The sequence below is a fragment of the Oryctolagus cuniculus genome, chromosome 11, assembly GCF_964237555.1.
Source record: "Oryctolagus cuniculus chromosome 11, mOryCun1.1, whole genome shotgun sequence".
NCBI classification, from domain to species: Eukaryota; Metazoa; Chordata; class Mammalia; order Lagomorpha; family Leporidae; genus Oryctolagus; species Oryctolagus cuniculus.
In genome coordinates this window covers 28,611,545-28,627,688 of record NC_091442.1, presented here as the reverse complement: position 1 = coordinate 28,627,688, position 16,144 = coordinate 28,611,545, and the positions used below count along the sequence as shown (strand labels likewise).

The window sequence follows — 16,144 nt, the reverse complement described above, 5'->3', positions numbered from 1 at the left end:
GAGTGACCCAGGCAGGCCTGCCAGATATCACTTGCCTGAGACCACTCGGGAAGTTGGATGGGGGCACAGGCACTTCCCAGGAAAGCAGCCGAGCTGGGCGACAGGGAGTGCGGCAGTGGGGGAATGTTCTGACCACCCACGTGCACTGCCACAGGCCAGAGACTGTTCTCAGAACTCTTAAGGCCAGGCTTGAGGCCATCTGGGCAGGGTTGAGGACTAAGGACCTAAGGGAACACTGTGAGCTCTGAGCAGAGGTGAGACTGGAAGTGGCCCCTGCCCCGTGCTCTGCATGTCCTTGGGGTTGGGCACTCCTAGCCAGAGAATGGTCTACTCAAAGTGGATGCCTGGGCCCCCTAAGTCCCTCTCAGAGATTGGCTTTTCTAGGGGCCCAGGAAGGGCTGGAGGCAGCTAAGCTATGTCTTGGTGAGGGCCTCCAGCCTCCAGGCTCCAGGCTGAACCGAGTCATGTCAACCCCCCTCGAGTCAAGGACTCCGTGCCCCTCCCCACAAGGAAGATGCACTTGGCACCATCACAAGCCAACCTTTGAGCTGCTCTACTGGACAGCAACATAAAGGGACAGCGGTGGGCCATCCATGCTGCCCACCTTCTCAGCCTGGCAAACACCATGGCGGCCTGCTGGGTGGTGGCATCTCCTAATGGGTGGGCAGACAGCGTGGATGTGGCATGGAAGAAGACACGTTCCTTCTTATGAGAGGAAGGAACACAAGCAGAAGTGTGGCTGCAGCCAGCAAGGGCAGGCAAACACGGCCCCGGCCCGCCAGCCCTACCCACAAGGCTTCCTGCACCTGTCGGGGACTCGGGGCACAGCCAGCAGCCCAGGGCAGGGTTCACGTAGATACATCTGATTTATTTTGGAAACAAGTGCCTCCGGGAATTACCGTTGCATTTTCAAAATATCTAAGGCTGTTTGGTCTTCCCCACGCCTTCAGTCCTGCCATGGCCAGTTTCAACACCACGGTCGTCCTTCCAGGACCCCAGGCCTGGAGGCTGCAGGAGGGATCACTGCCTTGGGGGCAGCTTGCCCAGTTTCTTAAGCAGAACCAGCTGCTCCTCTGGACAGGGCTGGTGGTGAGGCTGCCCCGACACCCGCGGGAGGAGAGAACAGTGAAGGAAGCACTTTTCAAGGGGGTGCCTGCCTGCTGGCGGAGGTCTTGGGCTAGCTCTCGCCGGATCCATGGCCAGGGGCTCCTGCGGCCCCAGGAGGAGTCAGGCTGCCGAAGTACTCCTGCAGGGCCAGCAGGGCCTTGAAGCGGTGCGAGATGGCGTTCTTCTCAGCCTTGGGCATCTCTGCATACCTGGGGAGGACAGCAAGAGCTGTGACGGAGCCTGGCCGACTGTGGGCACCCCCCAGCCCAGCCCACGCTCCGAGCCCCCAGCCCCGGGAGGCAGTTAATCTATCATCTGTCTGTCTGTCTATCTCTCATTCTTCATTTGAAAGGCAGACAGAGACCTTCCATCGATTGGTCATGCCTCAAACGCCTCTAACAGCCAAGAGCCAGGAACTCAACTGAGGTCTCCCACATGGGTGGCAGGGACCCAACTCCCAGGGTGTGCGCTGGCAGGAAGCAGAGCCAGAGCTCACGCAGGCACTCGGGATGCTGCGTCCAAGCATCTCAGCCACTGCGCCAGGTGCCTGCCCCTGGGGGCGGGGCTTCGACGGACTGATCAACACACCTCCTTGGGAGCAGACACTGTGGCACAGCGAGTGAAGCCAGCTACTCTGCTTCTGATCCAGCTTCCTGCTAATGAGCCCAGGCAGCGGCAGACGGCTCAAGTACTTGGGTCCCTGACACCCACGCGGACCTGAATGGAGTTCCTGATGACTGCTTCGCCTGGCCCACCCCTGGCTGTTGGAGGGATTTGGGGAGTGAACCAGGTAATGGAAGATCTTTCTCTTTCAAATAATAAAAACAAACAAACAAAAAAAGACACCACTTGGGACGCCTGCATCCCACGTCAGAGTGCGTAGGCGGGAGTCCTCGCTGCAGTTTTGACCTCAGCTTCCCGCTAAGGCACAGGAGGCAGCAGGTGATCGCTGAAGTGGCCGGATCCCTTCCGCCCCTCTGGGACACCTGGATGGAGTCCTGGCTCCTGGCTTCACCCTGGCCCAGCCCTGCTACTGCATGCAGGCATTCGGGGATTGGGCCAGTGGGTGGGAGATCTCTGCCTGTTTTCCAAATAAAATAATAATAAAAACACCTCGCTCTGGCATGTCCAAAAGTTGTCAAGGGAAGCTGGGGACAGGGATGAGCTGTGTGTTTGATCAGCTTTGTCCTCTGTTGACAGGAAACAGTGAGGCCTGACACAGCAAACACAGCAGCTCCTCCAATGCAGTGGACGGGCCGAGAACAGAGCCGCTGGCCGGGGGCCCAGCCTCTATGCCAGGACTCTGGCGAGGCAATAACCCACTCCCCTGTGACCTTCATCCCTATGTGTCCAGTCCAGCTGCCACTAGCCACATGTGACTATTCAGAGGAATGACAACTGAATTAGAGTAATTTCGGTTCTTCAGTCTCGCCCCATTTCAGCTGTCCCACATGGGGCTGGTGGCTGGCCACGTGGACAGTGCAGACACAGAACATTTCTGTCACCAAACAGCTCCCTTGGGCAGCACAGCTTCAGTGTCCTTAGCTCTGCCAGGCCCCAGGCTACACCGCCCAGGCCTAGAAAGCCCAATTCCAATAACAGTCAGTGTGTGGCCTTGATGGGGAGTTGAGGAATCTACAAAACTGTCAGGTTTGTAAATGACAGGCCAAGGCGAGGAGGGAAGCCACTGGTCACACAGCTGCTCCCAAGTGGACCAGAGGCCCAGAGCCCAGACTCAGCTCCGCATGGCTGCCTCCTCTGCGGAGGACTGGGCCACCCAGATTCCTGGTGTCCATCCCAGCACAGCTGCCTTCAGCCGGAACGGCATCCTCAGAGCCCGTGCCCGCCCCCACCCACATGCCTGCAGCAGGGCGAGGCACAGGCCCAGCCCTACACCCGGGGAGACATCGGGGTTCTTACGTCTGCTCATATCCATCAGGCTGAAAGCAGGGGTCCCAGCCAAAGTCCCGGGAGCCTCGAGGTACCACAATCCGGCCCTGCCAAAGAAGGGGGCAGGTGTGTCACTGGGCGTAGAGGATATGCACCAGCGTGCACTGGGCTAGTGTGTAGATTTGCCTAAATCATATTTACTCACGACGCAGGTTCAAAGGATATGTAGTGCTTGTAAATGCTTGCTGACTACATAAATAAAGTGCAGAGCAGAGCAGGGCAGCCCTCCACGCACACGCAGGGTGGCCCTCGTACTCAGTTGGTCCACTAATCCTACAGGGGCCACCTCACATTTGACGACCTGTGACCTCACTGAAGGAAAATGAGTCAACTTTGGGACACTGACAGAAGGCAATTTCTGGGGCTGCTGTCTGGCCCACTGGTGAACACAGCGGTTATGTTGTGCTACCAGAGTACCAGGGTTCGAGTCCTGGCTCTGCTCTAGATCCCAGTTTCCTGCTAACCCTGGGAGGCAGCAGGTGATGGCTCAAGTACTTGGGCCCCTCCGACCCATCAGGGCAACCTGTTCCCAGCCCCAGATATTGTGGGCATTTGGGGAGTGAACCAGTGGGTGGCAGTTCAGTCTGTGTCTAAATGACGAAAGAGGGGCTGGCCCTGTGGCGTAGCGGGTAAAACCACCGCCTGCAGTGCTGGCATCCTATTTGGGTGTTGGTTCAAGCCCCAGCTGCCCCACTCCTGATCCAGCTCTCTGCTATGGCCTGGAAAAGCAGTGGAAGATGGCCCAAGTGCTTGGGCCCCTGCACCTGTGTGGAAGACTCAGAAGCTCCTGGCTCCTGGCTTCAGATTGGCCCAGCTCCAGCCGTTGCGGCCATCTGGGGAGTGAATCAGTGGACAGAAGAATCTCTCTCTCTCTCTCTGCCTCTAACTATACCTTTCAAATAAATAATCTTTCAAAAAATATTTTTCTCCTGGGAAGGGTCTTTTGCAGACAATCCCTCCGCCTGCTGCTGATACAGCATTTCTCAAACCCAAGAGGCGCTCCAACAATGAAGGAAACACAGCAGCGCCCAGCTCACAAGAGCTCAGCACATGGAGGGTGGGGGTGGGGGCGGGGCCAGGCCAGTGACACTGTGTTGAGTGAGTGTTGGGCCACTTGCATCTCATATGGGAGTGCCTGGTTCAGTCTCGCCTCTGGTTCCAATCCAGCTTAATGCTAACATGCACCAACAGATAATGGCTCAAACAGTTGAGTCCCCGTGGCCCACATTTGAGACATGGATGGAGTTCCTGGCTCCTGGCTTTGGCCTGGCCCAGCCCTGGCTGTTGCAGCCATCTGGGGAGTGAAGCCAGCAGATGGAAGATATCTTTCTCTTTCAAATAAATAAAAACAAATACATGTCTAAAAAAACTAAACACTGGCTGCCATAGGCAAATCCCACATGAGAGAACCAATACAGTGACATGTCATGTTGTCATCAAAGTAAAAAAAAAAAAAACCTAGCCTAAAACATACAAGGCGACAGACAATGGGGATTAGCCTCACAAGGTCAAGTGATGCAGCTCAAAGGTGATCTCTGCTTCTTCCAGGGGGGAGGCTGTGTGCCCAAGGCCAGTTACTGACCCTCTCTGAACCTCACCCGCTTGAGCAGCTTCAGCGGGCCAGGCAGTGCCCTCAGCACCAGGGGCACAGCAGGCCTAGCCCTGCCTTCCGACCATGGATTGCTTAAGCAAAACAGGCATCACCCCGGTAAGCAAATTGATGATCGCCACATGCAAAGTGCCTCAAAGGGAACAGGGTGCTGAGCTCCAGAAGGGCAGATGGAGTGACTTGGATGGGAAGCCCGGGGAAGGCCATCGTGAGGACGGGATGCTTTGGCCACATAGGGCAGGCGCGGACCAGGCGAGGCGAAGGTCCTGGCACATCTGACCTGCTGGAAGCACAGTGTGGCTGACATGCCGGAGTGGACGAGGTCGTCCAGTGCGGCAGAGTGGACAGGGAGTGGACAGGTGAGAGCAGAACAAGATGAAGAAACAGGGCTGGCAAGGAACCAAGTCCACGAAGCAGAGCGATGACAGGGAACGGAAAGGACCATGGTGAGCATGTAAACAGGGCAGCTGCGCTCAGGCACCCCCAGGAAGGGGTGGTCACATTTCTGAGCTTTCGAGAGAAGTGGACATTTCTGTGAAAGCAGAACACAACTGATTTGTGATCATTTAACCAGGGGGCTGGCACTGTAGCGTAGTAGGTTAAGCTTCCGCCTGAGGCGCCAGCATCCCATATGGGCGCTGGTTCAAGTCCCGGCTGCTCCACTTCTGATCCAGCTCTGCTGTGGCCTGGGAAAGCAGCAAAAGATGGCCCAAGTCCTGGGGCCCTACACCTGCATGGGAGACCTGGAAGAAGCTCCTGGCTCCTGGCTTCAGACTGGTGCAGCTCCAGCCATTGTGGCCAACTGGGGAGTGAACCAGCAAATGGAAGACCTCTCTCTCTCTCTCTCTCTGCCTCTCCTTCTCTCTCTGTGTAACTCTGACTTTCAAATAAATATATAAATCTTAAACAAACAAACAAACAAAAAAACAACTTTGACTAGGCAATACGATCCACCAGTTGCACTTCTGGGTTTTTATCTCAAATAACTGGGAAAAGGATTGTGAAAACTTCTCTGCACTCCCACGTTCACTGCAACATTACTCACAATAGCCAAGAGGTACCTACATGTCCACAAATGGAAAAGGGATAAAGAAAATACAGTCTAGGCACACAGTAGAATATTATTCCACCTTAAGATTGAAGGAAATTGGAGCCCGCACTGTGGCGTAGCACCCTAAGCTGCCGCCTGTGATGCCAGCATCCCATATGGGTGCCAGCTGGTGTCCTGGCTACTCCCTGCTGATGGCCTGGGAAAGGCAGCAGAAGATGGCACCAATGTCTGGGCCTTGTCACCACTGTGGGAGACCCGGATGAAGCTCCTGGCTCTTGGCTTCAGCCTGGCCCAGCGTTGGCTGTTGCAGAGTTGGGCAGTGAACCAGAGGTGGAAGACCTCTCTCTCTCTCTCTCTGTCTCTCCTCCCCTCTCTCTGTAACTCTGACTTTTAAATAAAGAAATATTAAAAAAAAAAATAAGATTGTAGGAAATACTGCCGTCCGCGGTGACATGGATGGACGTTGAGGCCACTATGCTAAGTGACCCACGTCACTCACATGAGGGCAGCAGTCTATGACTGTACTTCTACGAGGACTGGAAAGTGGTCACTCAGAAATAAGGAGAATGAGGGCTGCTGGGGGCTGCGGAGTGCGACAGGGCGAGTTGCTCAGTGAGTTTCAGATGGGCAGGAGGAAGAGCCCTGGCGACCCGGGGCGCGGCATGTGGACGTGCTGGCTGCCGCCGCACCGCACACTCAGACGCAGCTCAGTGCCACGTTCCCACCCCCGCCGTCACCACCACCTCCAACACACGTGGAAGCAACAAGGCAGAAGGAGTCCGAGTGGGCAGCCCCCGCAGAGCCTCCGGCTTTTACCCCGAGCGGAGGGGGACATTCTTCCTGCCGCAGGAGAATAGAAGGGGCCGGGGGAGCTGGTTGGCCTGAGTCTTCCAGACCCTGAGAGAAGCAGCTGCACCCCGGGGTCTGACAGGCGGGCGTGGGGGCTGAACAGCAGCCGGAGGAGGAAGGAGTCCGAGTGAGAATTAAGATTCTACATGCACATAAGGTCAGGAAGGATGTGAGACAGTCAAAGGTGGCTGCAGCCTTGGCAGCTTGGAGAAGCCCGGGCTGAGGGGGGTTGGGGGTAGGCACCGTCAGTGTGTAGTTGGCCTCTAAGCACAGCGCGAGATCCGGGTCTGTCAGGCAGACCTGGCCTCAGGAGCCCACGGGTCAGGGAAGCTTCAGGACTGGCATCACCGGGAGCCTCTCAGCAAGACCCGGGGGGCAGTCGACTCTGCTGGAGCGCCCTCTGGTGGCAAGTGCGGGAACAACAACAGGCGGGTGGGTACGCACCGAGGTCCGGCCCCGGAACAGGCGCACGGGCTCGCTGGGGTCCCCGGTGCTGAAGGCGAATGTGCAGAGCGCATAGGCTGACTTGTCCTCGAAGCCGGCCAGGAGCTGGTGGAGACCTGCGGGCGAGTGCAGTGAGGGCTCAGTGCACCTGTCCTGCCCACTTCCTACACTGTCCCTGGAAGCCCCCCAAGGGAGGGGAGGGAGGAGCCCCCAAACTGGATGGGGTGAGGGCACCGGGTTCGAAGCTGAAGGCTGCGAGTAGGGAAGGCTCCCCTGGCACAGGCTTTGCGATACACAGGAAATCTGCCCATGCAGGGTGGCTCTTGGTTCACCTGTAAAAGGCTTTCCGCTACCACCAAGGGAATCTGCAAGTGATCACACAATACTAAGAAATTATTGTTACTCCAGCTGGTTAATGCTTTGTCATCTTGTAGAGATAATAGGCTGAAGAACTTCAAAGAGATGACTTTGGGATTTGCTTTAAAATACTGGACTGGGAAAAAATTATGTGTGGGGGGCCAAGTGGGGTGGGTGGGTACAGATGTCGTGAGACAGGCCTGGTGCTGATCACCGGGAAGCTGGGTGGGTGATGGGGAATGGGGTTCACTACCCCACTGCTCATTTTCTTGTTTTAATTGACAAACAGCAGCTACATACATGTATGGTCATTCTAGTCCACTGTTGGGTAGGTCTGACACGCTCATCACAGCAAGCGTTTTCAAAGCACCCAAAGCAGGGAGCGTTTTGGCCTACACCTGTGAGTGAAGGGCACGAATTGCCGGGGCCTCCGGGGAGCTGCCCCTGAGCCTTAGGCCAGCCCCTGGCCGAGGTCAAGCCAGCAGGCAACTGCCAGGGTCAAGTCCCTCGAGACCCACAATCAACTTCAGCCCCTTTGTCCCTCAGTCACAGCTCCCGCCAGCCCCTCCCCCACCTTGGATACTCTGCAATCAGGCAGGTGTGAGCGGCAGGTTACGGACAGGGAAAAGGTAGGGGCTGCGCGCGGAACTGCTGATTAGCAGCTGGGGCACCCGGATCCCCAGCGCTCAACAGACGTGGGGGAGCGGCAGAGGGGAGAATACCTTCAGGCTTCAGCTTCTCCAGAAACCACTTTCTGCAAGAGAAGTAAAGGCGGTCAGACGCAGGGCCGGGCGGACGTCCCCTCTACCGAGACCCGTGCGCCAGGCCAGCGAGGGCGGGCAAACGCAAACAAACAGCTCCAACCCAAATGCAGAGCAAGAATCTAACGAGGAAAAAGGGGACGAAGGCCAACAGGCGACATACGGAAGACCCAATAATGCATGTGGTGACGCTCCACAGTCCCCAGACTGCCAAACACTAAAAGGGCCCGAGAGTGTGGGCACAGGTGTGCAGCACACCCCGCGGGGCTTCGTGTGGACGCTGCTGCCTTGGCAGACTGCCTGGTCAGCCGCGAGCTCGAGACACACGCGCGAACCCAGCACCAGCACCTCCACACGTGTGCCCCCAAGCCCAGCGGGGGCCGCACACTGGGGTATCTGCGTCCTAGACACTCACAAAGACCTTCCGAGGGGGACCACGCACTAAACGGTTTTTAAGAAATCAGTTTTTAGATCCCAACCTCCTTATTTCCTCTTTCCTGAAACCGATCTATGAATGTGCTCCTCGATGGGTGGGCGCCCGTTTCCCATCGACTTACACAACCACATTCTCACGCACGAAGGAAAGGGCCGCCTCTCCTTGTACCCCTAACCCTCCCCTGGACGATCTGAAATATCCTCGCTGATGCCAAGACGGTGAATGGCCCGCGGGGTCCGCTAACCGATCGCTGCAGTCCTGGTGCTGCTGCGGCGAGGCCCAGCGGGGGGGGGGGGGGGGGCCAGGGCACTCACATGTAGGGGCCGGGGAGTCCGCCGAGGGCGTTGAAGCACAGACAGGTGTCCTCCACCAGCACGGGTCCCTGCACCTGCAGCACGAGGACATGGAGCCCTGAGACCAGGAGCAGGCTCCATCTCTGCCCCGAACGCCAAGGCCGCCAGGCTGGGGCCAAGCACAGCTGACAGAAGCCCACCCAGAGCCAGTAACTCATCTCGGCTGTTTCTCAGAGATGACGACACCAAAACCAGCAAGGGAAGCGCTGGGATTCACACCCGAACAGCCTGGCTCTTCCTACAGTGCTCCTGCTCAGCTCCCCAGGGAGGTGCAGGGCAGGCGAGGATGATGTGGGGAGCAGGTGGGGCTGAAATGTATGTCTTTGGGAATTGCAAGAGAGGCGGGGGGGGGGGGGGGGCAGAGAATGTGTGTGTCAGTGTGTGTGTGTGTGCATGCATGTGTGTGTGTGCGTGCATGTGTGTGTATGTGTGTATGAGGCAGAGACAGCATGCCGTCGAGGGTGGGAATGGGAGAGTGCTCCAAGGCCAACAGTAACGACTCCTGCCTTGCTGGGTCTGGGCAGATCCCTGAAGTCACAAAAACTGTTCCCACTCTACCACGTCTGCCTGTCCCCAGGAGCCACCAGGACGAGGACCAAGAGGGACAAGCGTAGAACACACACCTGGCGAGCCGCCTCCTGACACTTCTGTATGGAGATCTCATCCGGCTCTCCCTGGTACTCCGGCACTTATCAGGGAAACAGACACACACAGTCAGGCCACCCAAAGACAGAGAAATCAAAATATCTTTGAAAATTGAAACAAAATCAGACATACGGTCAATTTTCTGTGCCTCCAAAGTGCACGGAAACTTATCTCCTAGGATCTGAATGACCTGTTCCAAAATGAAAGAACATTCACCACCATCGCCTGCACGCCCGTGCCACAGCTGTCACCACCCTTCCCAGCAGGTGCTCTCCCGCCAGTCCCCCAGGGCCATCCCAGCAGGTGAGAGCGCCCCTCACTCCGCTGCTCCTCTTCCTTCAGCTCTCTGCTGGTGCCAACCCAACCCCTAGCCAGTTCACCCGCTTCCCTTCTCAAGGCTCTCAGAAACCACACTCATCCGCCTAGGCCAGTGGCTACCCACCATTCAGGAGGACTGCAAACTCGGATAGGGAGATAAATATTTATTTTCCCTGACAGGGGCTGGTGCTGTGGCGTAGTAAGTAAAGCTGCTGCCTGCAGTGCCAGCATCCCATATGGGCGCTGGTTCACTGACACCTAATCAAAATGTAGCCTTTTTTCTTTTTAATTTTCTTTTTTTTTTAAGATATTTTATTTGAAAGTCAGAGTTACACAGAGAGAGGAGAGGCAGAGAGAGACAGAGACAGAGACAAAGAGAGAGAGAGAGAGAAAGGGAGGGAGGTCTTCCATCTGTTGGTTCACTCCCCAATTGGCTGCAATGGCTGGAGCTGCGCCAATCCGAAGGCAGGAGCCAGAGCTTCTTCCAGGTCTCCCACAAGAGTGCAGGGACCCAAGCACTTGGGTCATCCTCTACTGCTTTCTCAGGCCATGGCAGAGAGCTGGATCGGAAGCGGAGCAGCTGGGACTTGAACTGGCGCCCATATGGGATGCCGGCGCTTCAGGCCAGAGCGTTAACCCGCTGTGCTACAGCACCAGCCCCTTTAATTTTCATTTATTTGAAAGGCAGAGAGACAGAGAAAAACAGAGATCTCTCATCGGCTGGTTCAGTCGCCCAGATGCCCACGGCAGCTGGAGCTGAACCAGGCTAAAGTCAGGAGCCCAGAACTCACTCAATCTAGTCTCCCATGTGGTGCAGGGACCCAAATACTCGAGATATCACTACTGCCTCCCGGAGTGCGCATTAGCAAGAAGCTGGAACTAGAAGCAGACCCAGGACTTGAACCTGGCACTGTGACATAAGGGACACAGGCATCCGAGGCAGTGTCTTAACTGCTGCACCCAGCGCCCACACCCAGCACCTACCCCCAGCGCCTTCTTCAAATGTGGGAGACCCATGTTCTCAGAGAGAGGTTTGAGGTCTGGCATCCGGCATGGACTGTTCGGGGCGGCACTCACTGTCTGCCTCACTGGTTGTTCTCAGGATTCCCAAACCCTTCGTCAGCACGGGGCTATGGCTCCTGAGAAGGCCACCCTGCCTGCCATCAGTCATGACTGCACCCCTTGGCCTGCCTCAGATACATTCTGTGACGGTCACCCTCTGACTCCTACATAGGTCCCACCTCCTTGGATATGGCTGACTGAGTTGGGGCAACTACCCTCCCCTTTATGTTTATTTAATTCCACTTGAAAGGCTGAACAACACAGAGAAAATGAGAGAAAGATCTTCCATCTACTGGTTCATTCCCCAAATGCCTACAAAAGAGCGCGGGCTGGGCTAGGCCAGAGCCAGGAGCCTGCAACTCCATCCAGGTTCACAGGGGTGGCAGGGACCCAAGTACTTGAGCCATCATCTGTTCCTCCCAGGATGTATCAGCAGAGGCGTAGCGGGGACTTGAACCAGCACTGATAGAGGATGCAGGCGTCCCAAACAGTGGCTTAACCTGCTGTGCCACAGTGCCTGCTGCATGGGGCAAACCTTTGATCCAAGCACAGTCCATCGAAGCCTCATTGTCCCCTCTACCAGCAGGGAATACAGCAGAAAGCCCCACAGGAGGAGCAGCCAGCTAACAGGACGAGGATGTCAGGGGCATCCTCCCGGCCTGTGGGTATGGCCAGGGAGCAGCCTGCGTGGGCTCCGTATCTCTGATCCCAGCAGTCCTCTCGGCTAGCCGCACGCTCCCTGTAAGAGACTGGGCCCAAAGCCTTCTTTAGTCTTCTACACAGCAGATGCCCCACATCATTCTGCTGGGGCTCAGAAAATAATCCCCCAAAGCATGGCTCTTTGGGGCCCTGAAGAAGACTCAAACAGCAAAGCCTTTCTCTAAACTTCCCTGTCTTTCTGCTGCTTGCTCCCCTCAAGGGAAGCCAGAGAAAATAGAATTTCCCAATGCAGGTCACAGAAACTAAAACCCCTTTTCCCCAAAGCAGGCCACAAATCCTAAAAATACTACTCTAATATCGCCCTGCCTGTCTGGGAGCTGGCCCCAGCCATGAGTCATTTTCGGAGTGAACCAGCAGATAGAAGATCTCTGCCTTTCAAGTAAATAAATCTTTAAAAAGAACCCCATCTCAGGACCAGTGCTGTGGCATAGTGGGTAAAGCCACCGCCTGCAGTGCTGGCATCTCACATGGGTACCTGTTCAAGTCCCAGCTGCTCCACTTCCGATCCAGCTCTCTGCTAAGGCCTGGGAAAGCAGTGGAGGATGGCCCAAGTCCTTGGGCCCCTGCACCTGTGTGGGAGACCTGGAGCAAGCTCCTGGCTCCTGGCTTCCCAGCTGTGGCTGTGGTAGATATTTGGGGAGTGAACCAGCGGATGGAAGACCTCTCTCTCTGCCTCTCTGTAACTCTGCCTTTCAAATAAATAAATAAATCTTTTTTTTTTTTTTTTTGACAGGAAGAGTGGACAGTGAGAGAGAGAGACAGAGAGAAAGGTCTTCCTTTGCCGTTGGTTCACCTTCTAATGGCCGCTGCGGCCGGCGCACCGCACTGATCTGATGGCAGGAGCTAGGTGCTTCTCCTGGTCTCCCATGGGGTGCAGGGCCCAAGCACTTGGGCCATCCTCCACTGCCTTCCCGGGCCACAGCAGAGAGCTGGCCTGGAAGAGGGGCAACCGGGACAGAATCCGGCGCCCCGACTGGGACTAGAACCCGGTGTGCCGGCGCCACAAGGTGGAGGATTAGCCTAGTGAGCCACGGCACTGGCCAAATCAAATTTTTTTTTTTAATTTTTATTATTTTTTTTTATTTTTGACAGGCAGAGTGGACAGTGAAAGAGACAGAGAGAAAGGTCTTCCTTTTGCCGTTGGTTCACCCTCCAACGGCTGCCGTGGCCGGCACACTGTGGCCAACACACCACGCTGATCCGAAGCAAGGAGCCAGGTGCTTCTCCTGGTCTAACATGCAGGTGCAGGGCCCAAGCACTTGGGTCATCCTCCACTGCACTCCCTGGCCCCTGGCCAGAGCAGAGAGCTGGCCTGGAAGAGGGGCAACCAGGACAGAATCCGGCGCCCCGACTGGGACTAGAACCCAGTGTGCCGGTGCCGCAAGGCGGAGGATTAGCCTACTGAGCCACGGCACCGGCCTAAATAAATCTTAAAAAAAAAAAAAAAAAAAATCTCAGAAGGAGCCTATTTTTCTGATAAGGAAGAAATGCTGCACACAGACGTAAAGGCATTGGATTATATAGCCTTTGTCCAATCACATTTCTTTCTTTTTTTTTTTTTTTTTTTTTTGACAGGCAGAGTTAGACAGTGAGAGAGAGAGACAGAGAGAAAGTTCTTCCTTTTTCCGCTGGTTCACCCCCCAAATTGCCGCCAGGGCCGGCGTGCTGTGGCTGGCACGCTGCGCTGATCCGAAGCCAGGAGCCAAGTGCCCCCTCCTGGTCTCCCACGGGGTGCAGGGCCCAAGCACTTGAGCCATCCTCCACTGCCTTTCCGGGCCACAGCAGAGAGCTGGACTGGAAGAGGAGCAACCGGGACAGAATCCGGCGCCCCAACTGGGAATAGAACCCGGGGTGCCGGCACTGCAGGCAGAGGATTAGCCTAGTGAGCTGAGGCGCTGGCTGTCCAATCACATTTCTAACACATTTGGCCATGCTTCATCAAATCTAAGCAGAAAAATGAGAGATTCCAGGCAAATACTGCCAAGTAAACTAAGTCTCCCACTTGGCACACCTGCATTCCATATCAGAGTGCCTGGTCTGTTGGTTTTTGTTTTTTTGTTTGTTTGTTTTTTTTACAGAGTGGACAGTGAGAGAGACAGAAAGGTCTTCCTTTGCCTTTGGTTCACCTCCAATGGCCACCGCGGCCAGCGCGCTGCGGCTGGCGCACCACGCTGATCCGAAGGCAGGAGCCAGGTACTTCTGGTCTTCCATGGGGTGCAGGGCCCAGGTACTTGGGCCATCCTCCACTGCACTCCCAGGCCACAGCAGAGAGCTGGCCTGGAAGAGGGGCAACCGGGACAGAATCCGGCGCCCCGACCGGGACTAGAACCTGGTGTGCCGGCGCCGCAAGGCGGAGGATTAGCCTAGTGAGCCGCGGCGCCGGCTGAGTGCCTGGTCTGAGTACTGGCTACTCCACACTTTTATATATATTTGAAAGTTGCAGGGGAGAGAGAAATCTTTCATACTCTGGTTCAGGGGCTGGGCCAGGCCAAAGCCAGGAGCTTCTTGCAGGCCTCCCACATGGGTGGCAGGGGCCCAAGCATTGCGCCATTCTCCTTTTCACAGGCTGTTAGCAGGGAGCTGGATTGGAAGTGGAGCAGCCAGGCCTTAAACTGGTGCCCATATGGGATGCCGGTGCTGCAGGAGGCAACTTTAGCCGCAATGCCACAGCACAGGCCCCTGCTCCAAGCTCTGATTAGCCTTCTGCTAATGCACTGGGAGGCAGCAGATGAAAGCCCAAGGGCTTTAGTTTTCTGCCACCCAAGGGTGAGACTGCATGTTGTTCCTGGACCCTAGCTTCCGCCTGTTCCTACACTGGTGTTGGGGGCACTTGGGGACCGAAGCAGCAGTCTGTGTCACCCTGCCTTTCAAATAAGTACGTCTTTAAGAGGGGGAAGGGGAGGAGCTTTCTCTAAATGGTTGCTCCTGTGCAAGCAGAGCTGATTAAATCCATTTGTGGGCCGGCGCCGCGGCTCACTAGGCTAATCCTCCGCCTTGCGGCGCCGGCACACCAGGTTCTAGTCCCGGTCGGGGCGCCGGATTCTGTCCCGGTTGCCCCTCTTCCAGGCCAGCTCTCTGCTGTGGCCAGGGAGTGCAGTGGAGGATGGCCCAGGTGCTTGGGCCCTGCACCCCATGGGAGACCAGGGTAAGTACCTGGCTCCTGCCATCGGATCAGCGCGGTGTGCTGGCCACAGCGCACCGGCCGTGGCGGCCATTGGAGGGTGAACCAACGGCAAAGGAAGACCTTTCTCTCTGTCTCTCTCACTGTCCACTCTGCCTGTCAAAAAAAAAAATCCATTTGTGATGCGCTTCCCTTGCTAACATGTGTCCCCTCGCTGAGGGGGCCTCTAGGAGAGGAAACGTAGCACCCCTGTCTTTCTGCACTTCCCATTTCACAGATGAGGAGGGAGGCTGAGGACATTTCTGGACCATTTACGGGCTTGGGCTTCTCAGTCTAGACCCCCGACCCCCACCCTCTCTGTCTCCGAAACTCCTCGACCAGGAGCAGGATCTGGATCGGTCCCAGAGCAGCGAAGGGGCCCAGCTGGGAGCCTAACTCTGTAAGTGACCTTTGAGACAGATGACAAAGACATTGCTACCCTGGCGCCACTGTCCTCAGAGGCCCCGCGTCCCGATCTGTCAAAGCCCCCATCATCCCTCTCCAACCCGGGGGCGGCCCCACTCCTGGGCGGCAGGCGCCTCCTCATGCCCCGGTCCCTTCCAAGCAGCCGGGTCCTGACCCATCATTCCCGGCCGACCCAACTCGCCATGCTCCCGCCACACCTCCTCCCGGAAGCCGCTTCTGGCTCCTTATTCCCGGCCGCCTGCCGGTCGACCCCCTCCCCCCACATCATCCCAGCACCTCCTCCAGCTTCTTGGCGTTCCCGGTGACAAACACGATCTTCTTCCCAACAAAGGAGGCCGCCATGGTGAGCCGCGGGAGCCCGCGCAATCCCCAGAAGCCTCTTTGCCGGGAGTCGCGCAGCACTTCCGGGTAGCGCCGGAAGAGGGCGGCTTGGTGTCCGTTCTTCCCGCGGGGTGGGCGGGCAGCGCGGGAGCCGAAGTTGCAGGCGGGCCGGGGCGGCAGGGTAGCCGCTGACGGACCCGAAAGCTGAAGCGTCCGCGCGCAGGGCGCCCGGGATGCTGCTTAGACTCCTCGGGAGCCCAGCGCCCCTTTCCCAGATGGGCAGCCTGAGGGGCCGCTGGACGGGGGCTCCTAGGGTGCACCAGCGGGAAGTGGGGCAGGGACTCGAACCGAGGCCCTGTGGTGGGGCGTGATGGGGCGTGTGTTAACTCTCTGTTAAATGCTCACCTCCACAGATAACTTTCTAAAGCTAGAGAACAGATCATCCGCGATGGGGAGCGGCTGCTCTTGATCTCCCAGGCGTGATGAAGCTGCCTGGTTTTCAGCTGCCGGCAGATCTCAGCCGAAGCTGCAGCTTCAGTCAGCAGGAAGGTGTGCATAGGAGCCTTTTTCTTCAA

General features: G+C 56.8%; 1 protein-coding gene across 2 annotated transcripts; it reads right to left on the bottom strand.

The window, feature by feature from the left end:
* Positions 1 to 847: 847 nt before the first annotated feature.
* ITPA (inosine triphosphatase) lies at positions 848 to 15,779 on the bottom strand. 2 transcript variants are annotated; one of them, XM_008256243.4, is made up of 8 exons: positions 15,525 to 15,779; positions 9,695 to 9,752; positions 9,541 to 9,605; positions 8,879 to 8,952; positions 8,090 to 8,121; positions 7,011 to 7,126; positions 3,028 to 3,104; positions 848 to 1,316 (listed from the first exon to the last, which is right to left on the bottom strand). In XM_008256243.4, the coding sequence occupies exons 1-8, from the start codon at positions 15,588 to 15,590 to the stop codon at positions 1,178 to 1,180; spliced, it is 627 nt and encodes a 208-aa protein (XP_008254465.2). In that variant the 5' UTR covers positions 15,591 to 15,779; the 3' UTR covers positions 848 to 1,177. The 2 variants fall into 2 exon arrangements, with proteins under 2 accessions (XP_008254465.2, XP_051701188.1); XM_051845228.2 differs by lacking the exon at positions 3,028 to 3,104 and having other exon boundaries at positions 15,525 to 15,679.
* Between the last annotated feature and the right edge of the window lie 365 nt (positions 15,780 to 16,144).

Bases quoted from the DNA above. Each gene is read 5' to 3' on its own strand.
- ITPA (XM_008256243.4), bottom strand. From the start codon at position 15,590: ATGGCGGCCTCCTTTGTTGGGAAGAAGATCGTGTTTGTCACCGGGAAC. The intron at 7,127-8,089 runs GTATTCTCCCCT...ACTCGCCCGCAG, and splicing joins GGAGAAGCTGAAGCCTGAAG to GTCTCCACCAGCTCCTGGCC. The intron at 3,105-7,010 runs GTGCGTACCCAC...CTTCTTTGGCAG, and splicing joins TGTTCCGGGGCCGGACCTCG to GGCCGGATTGTGGTACCTCG.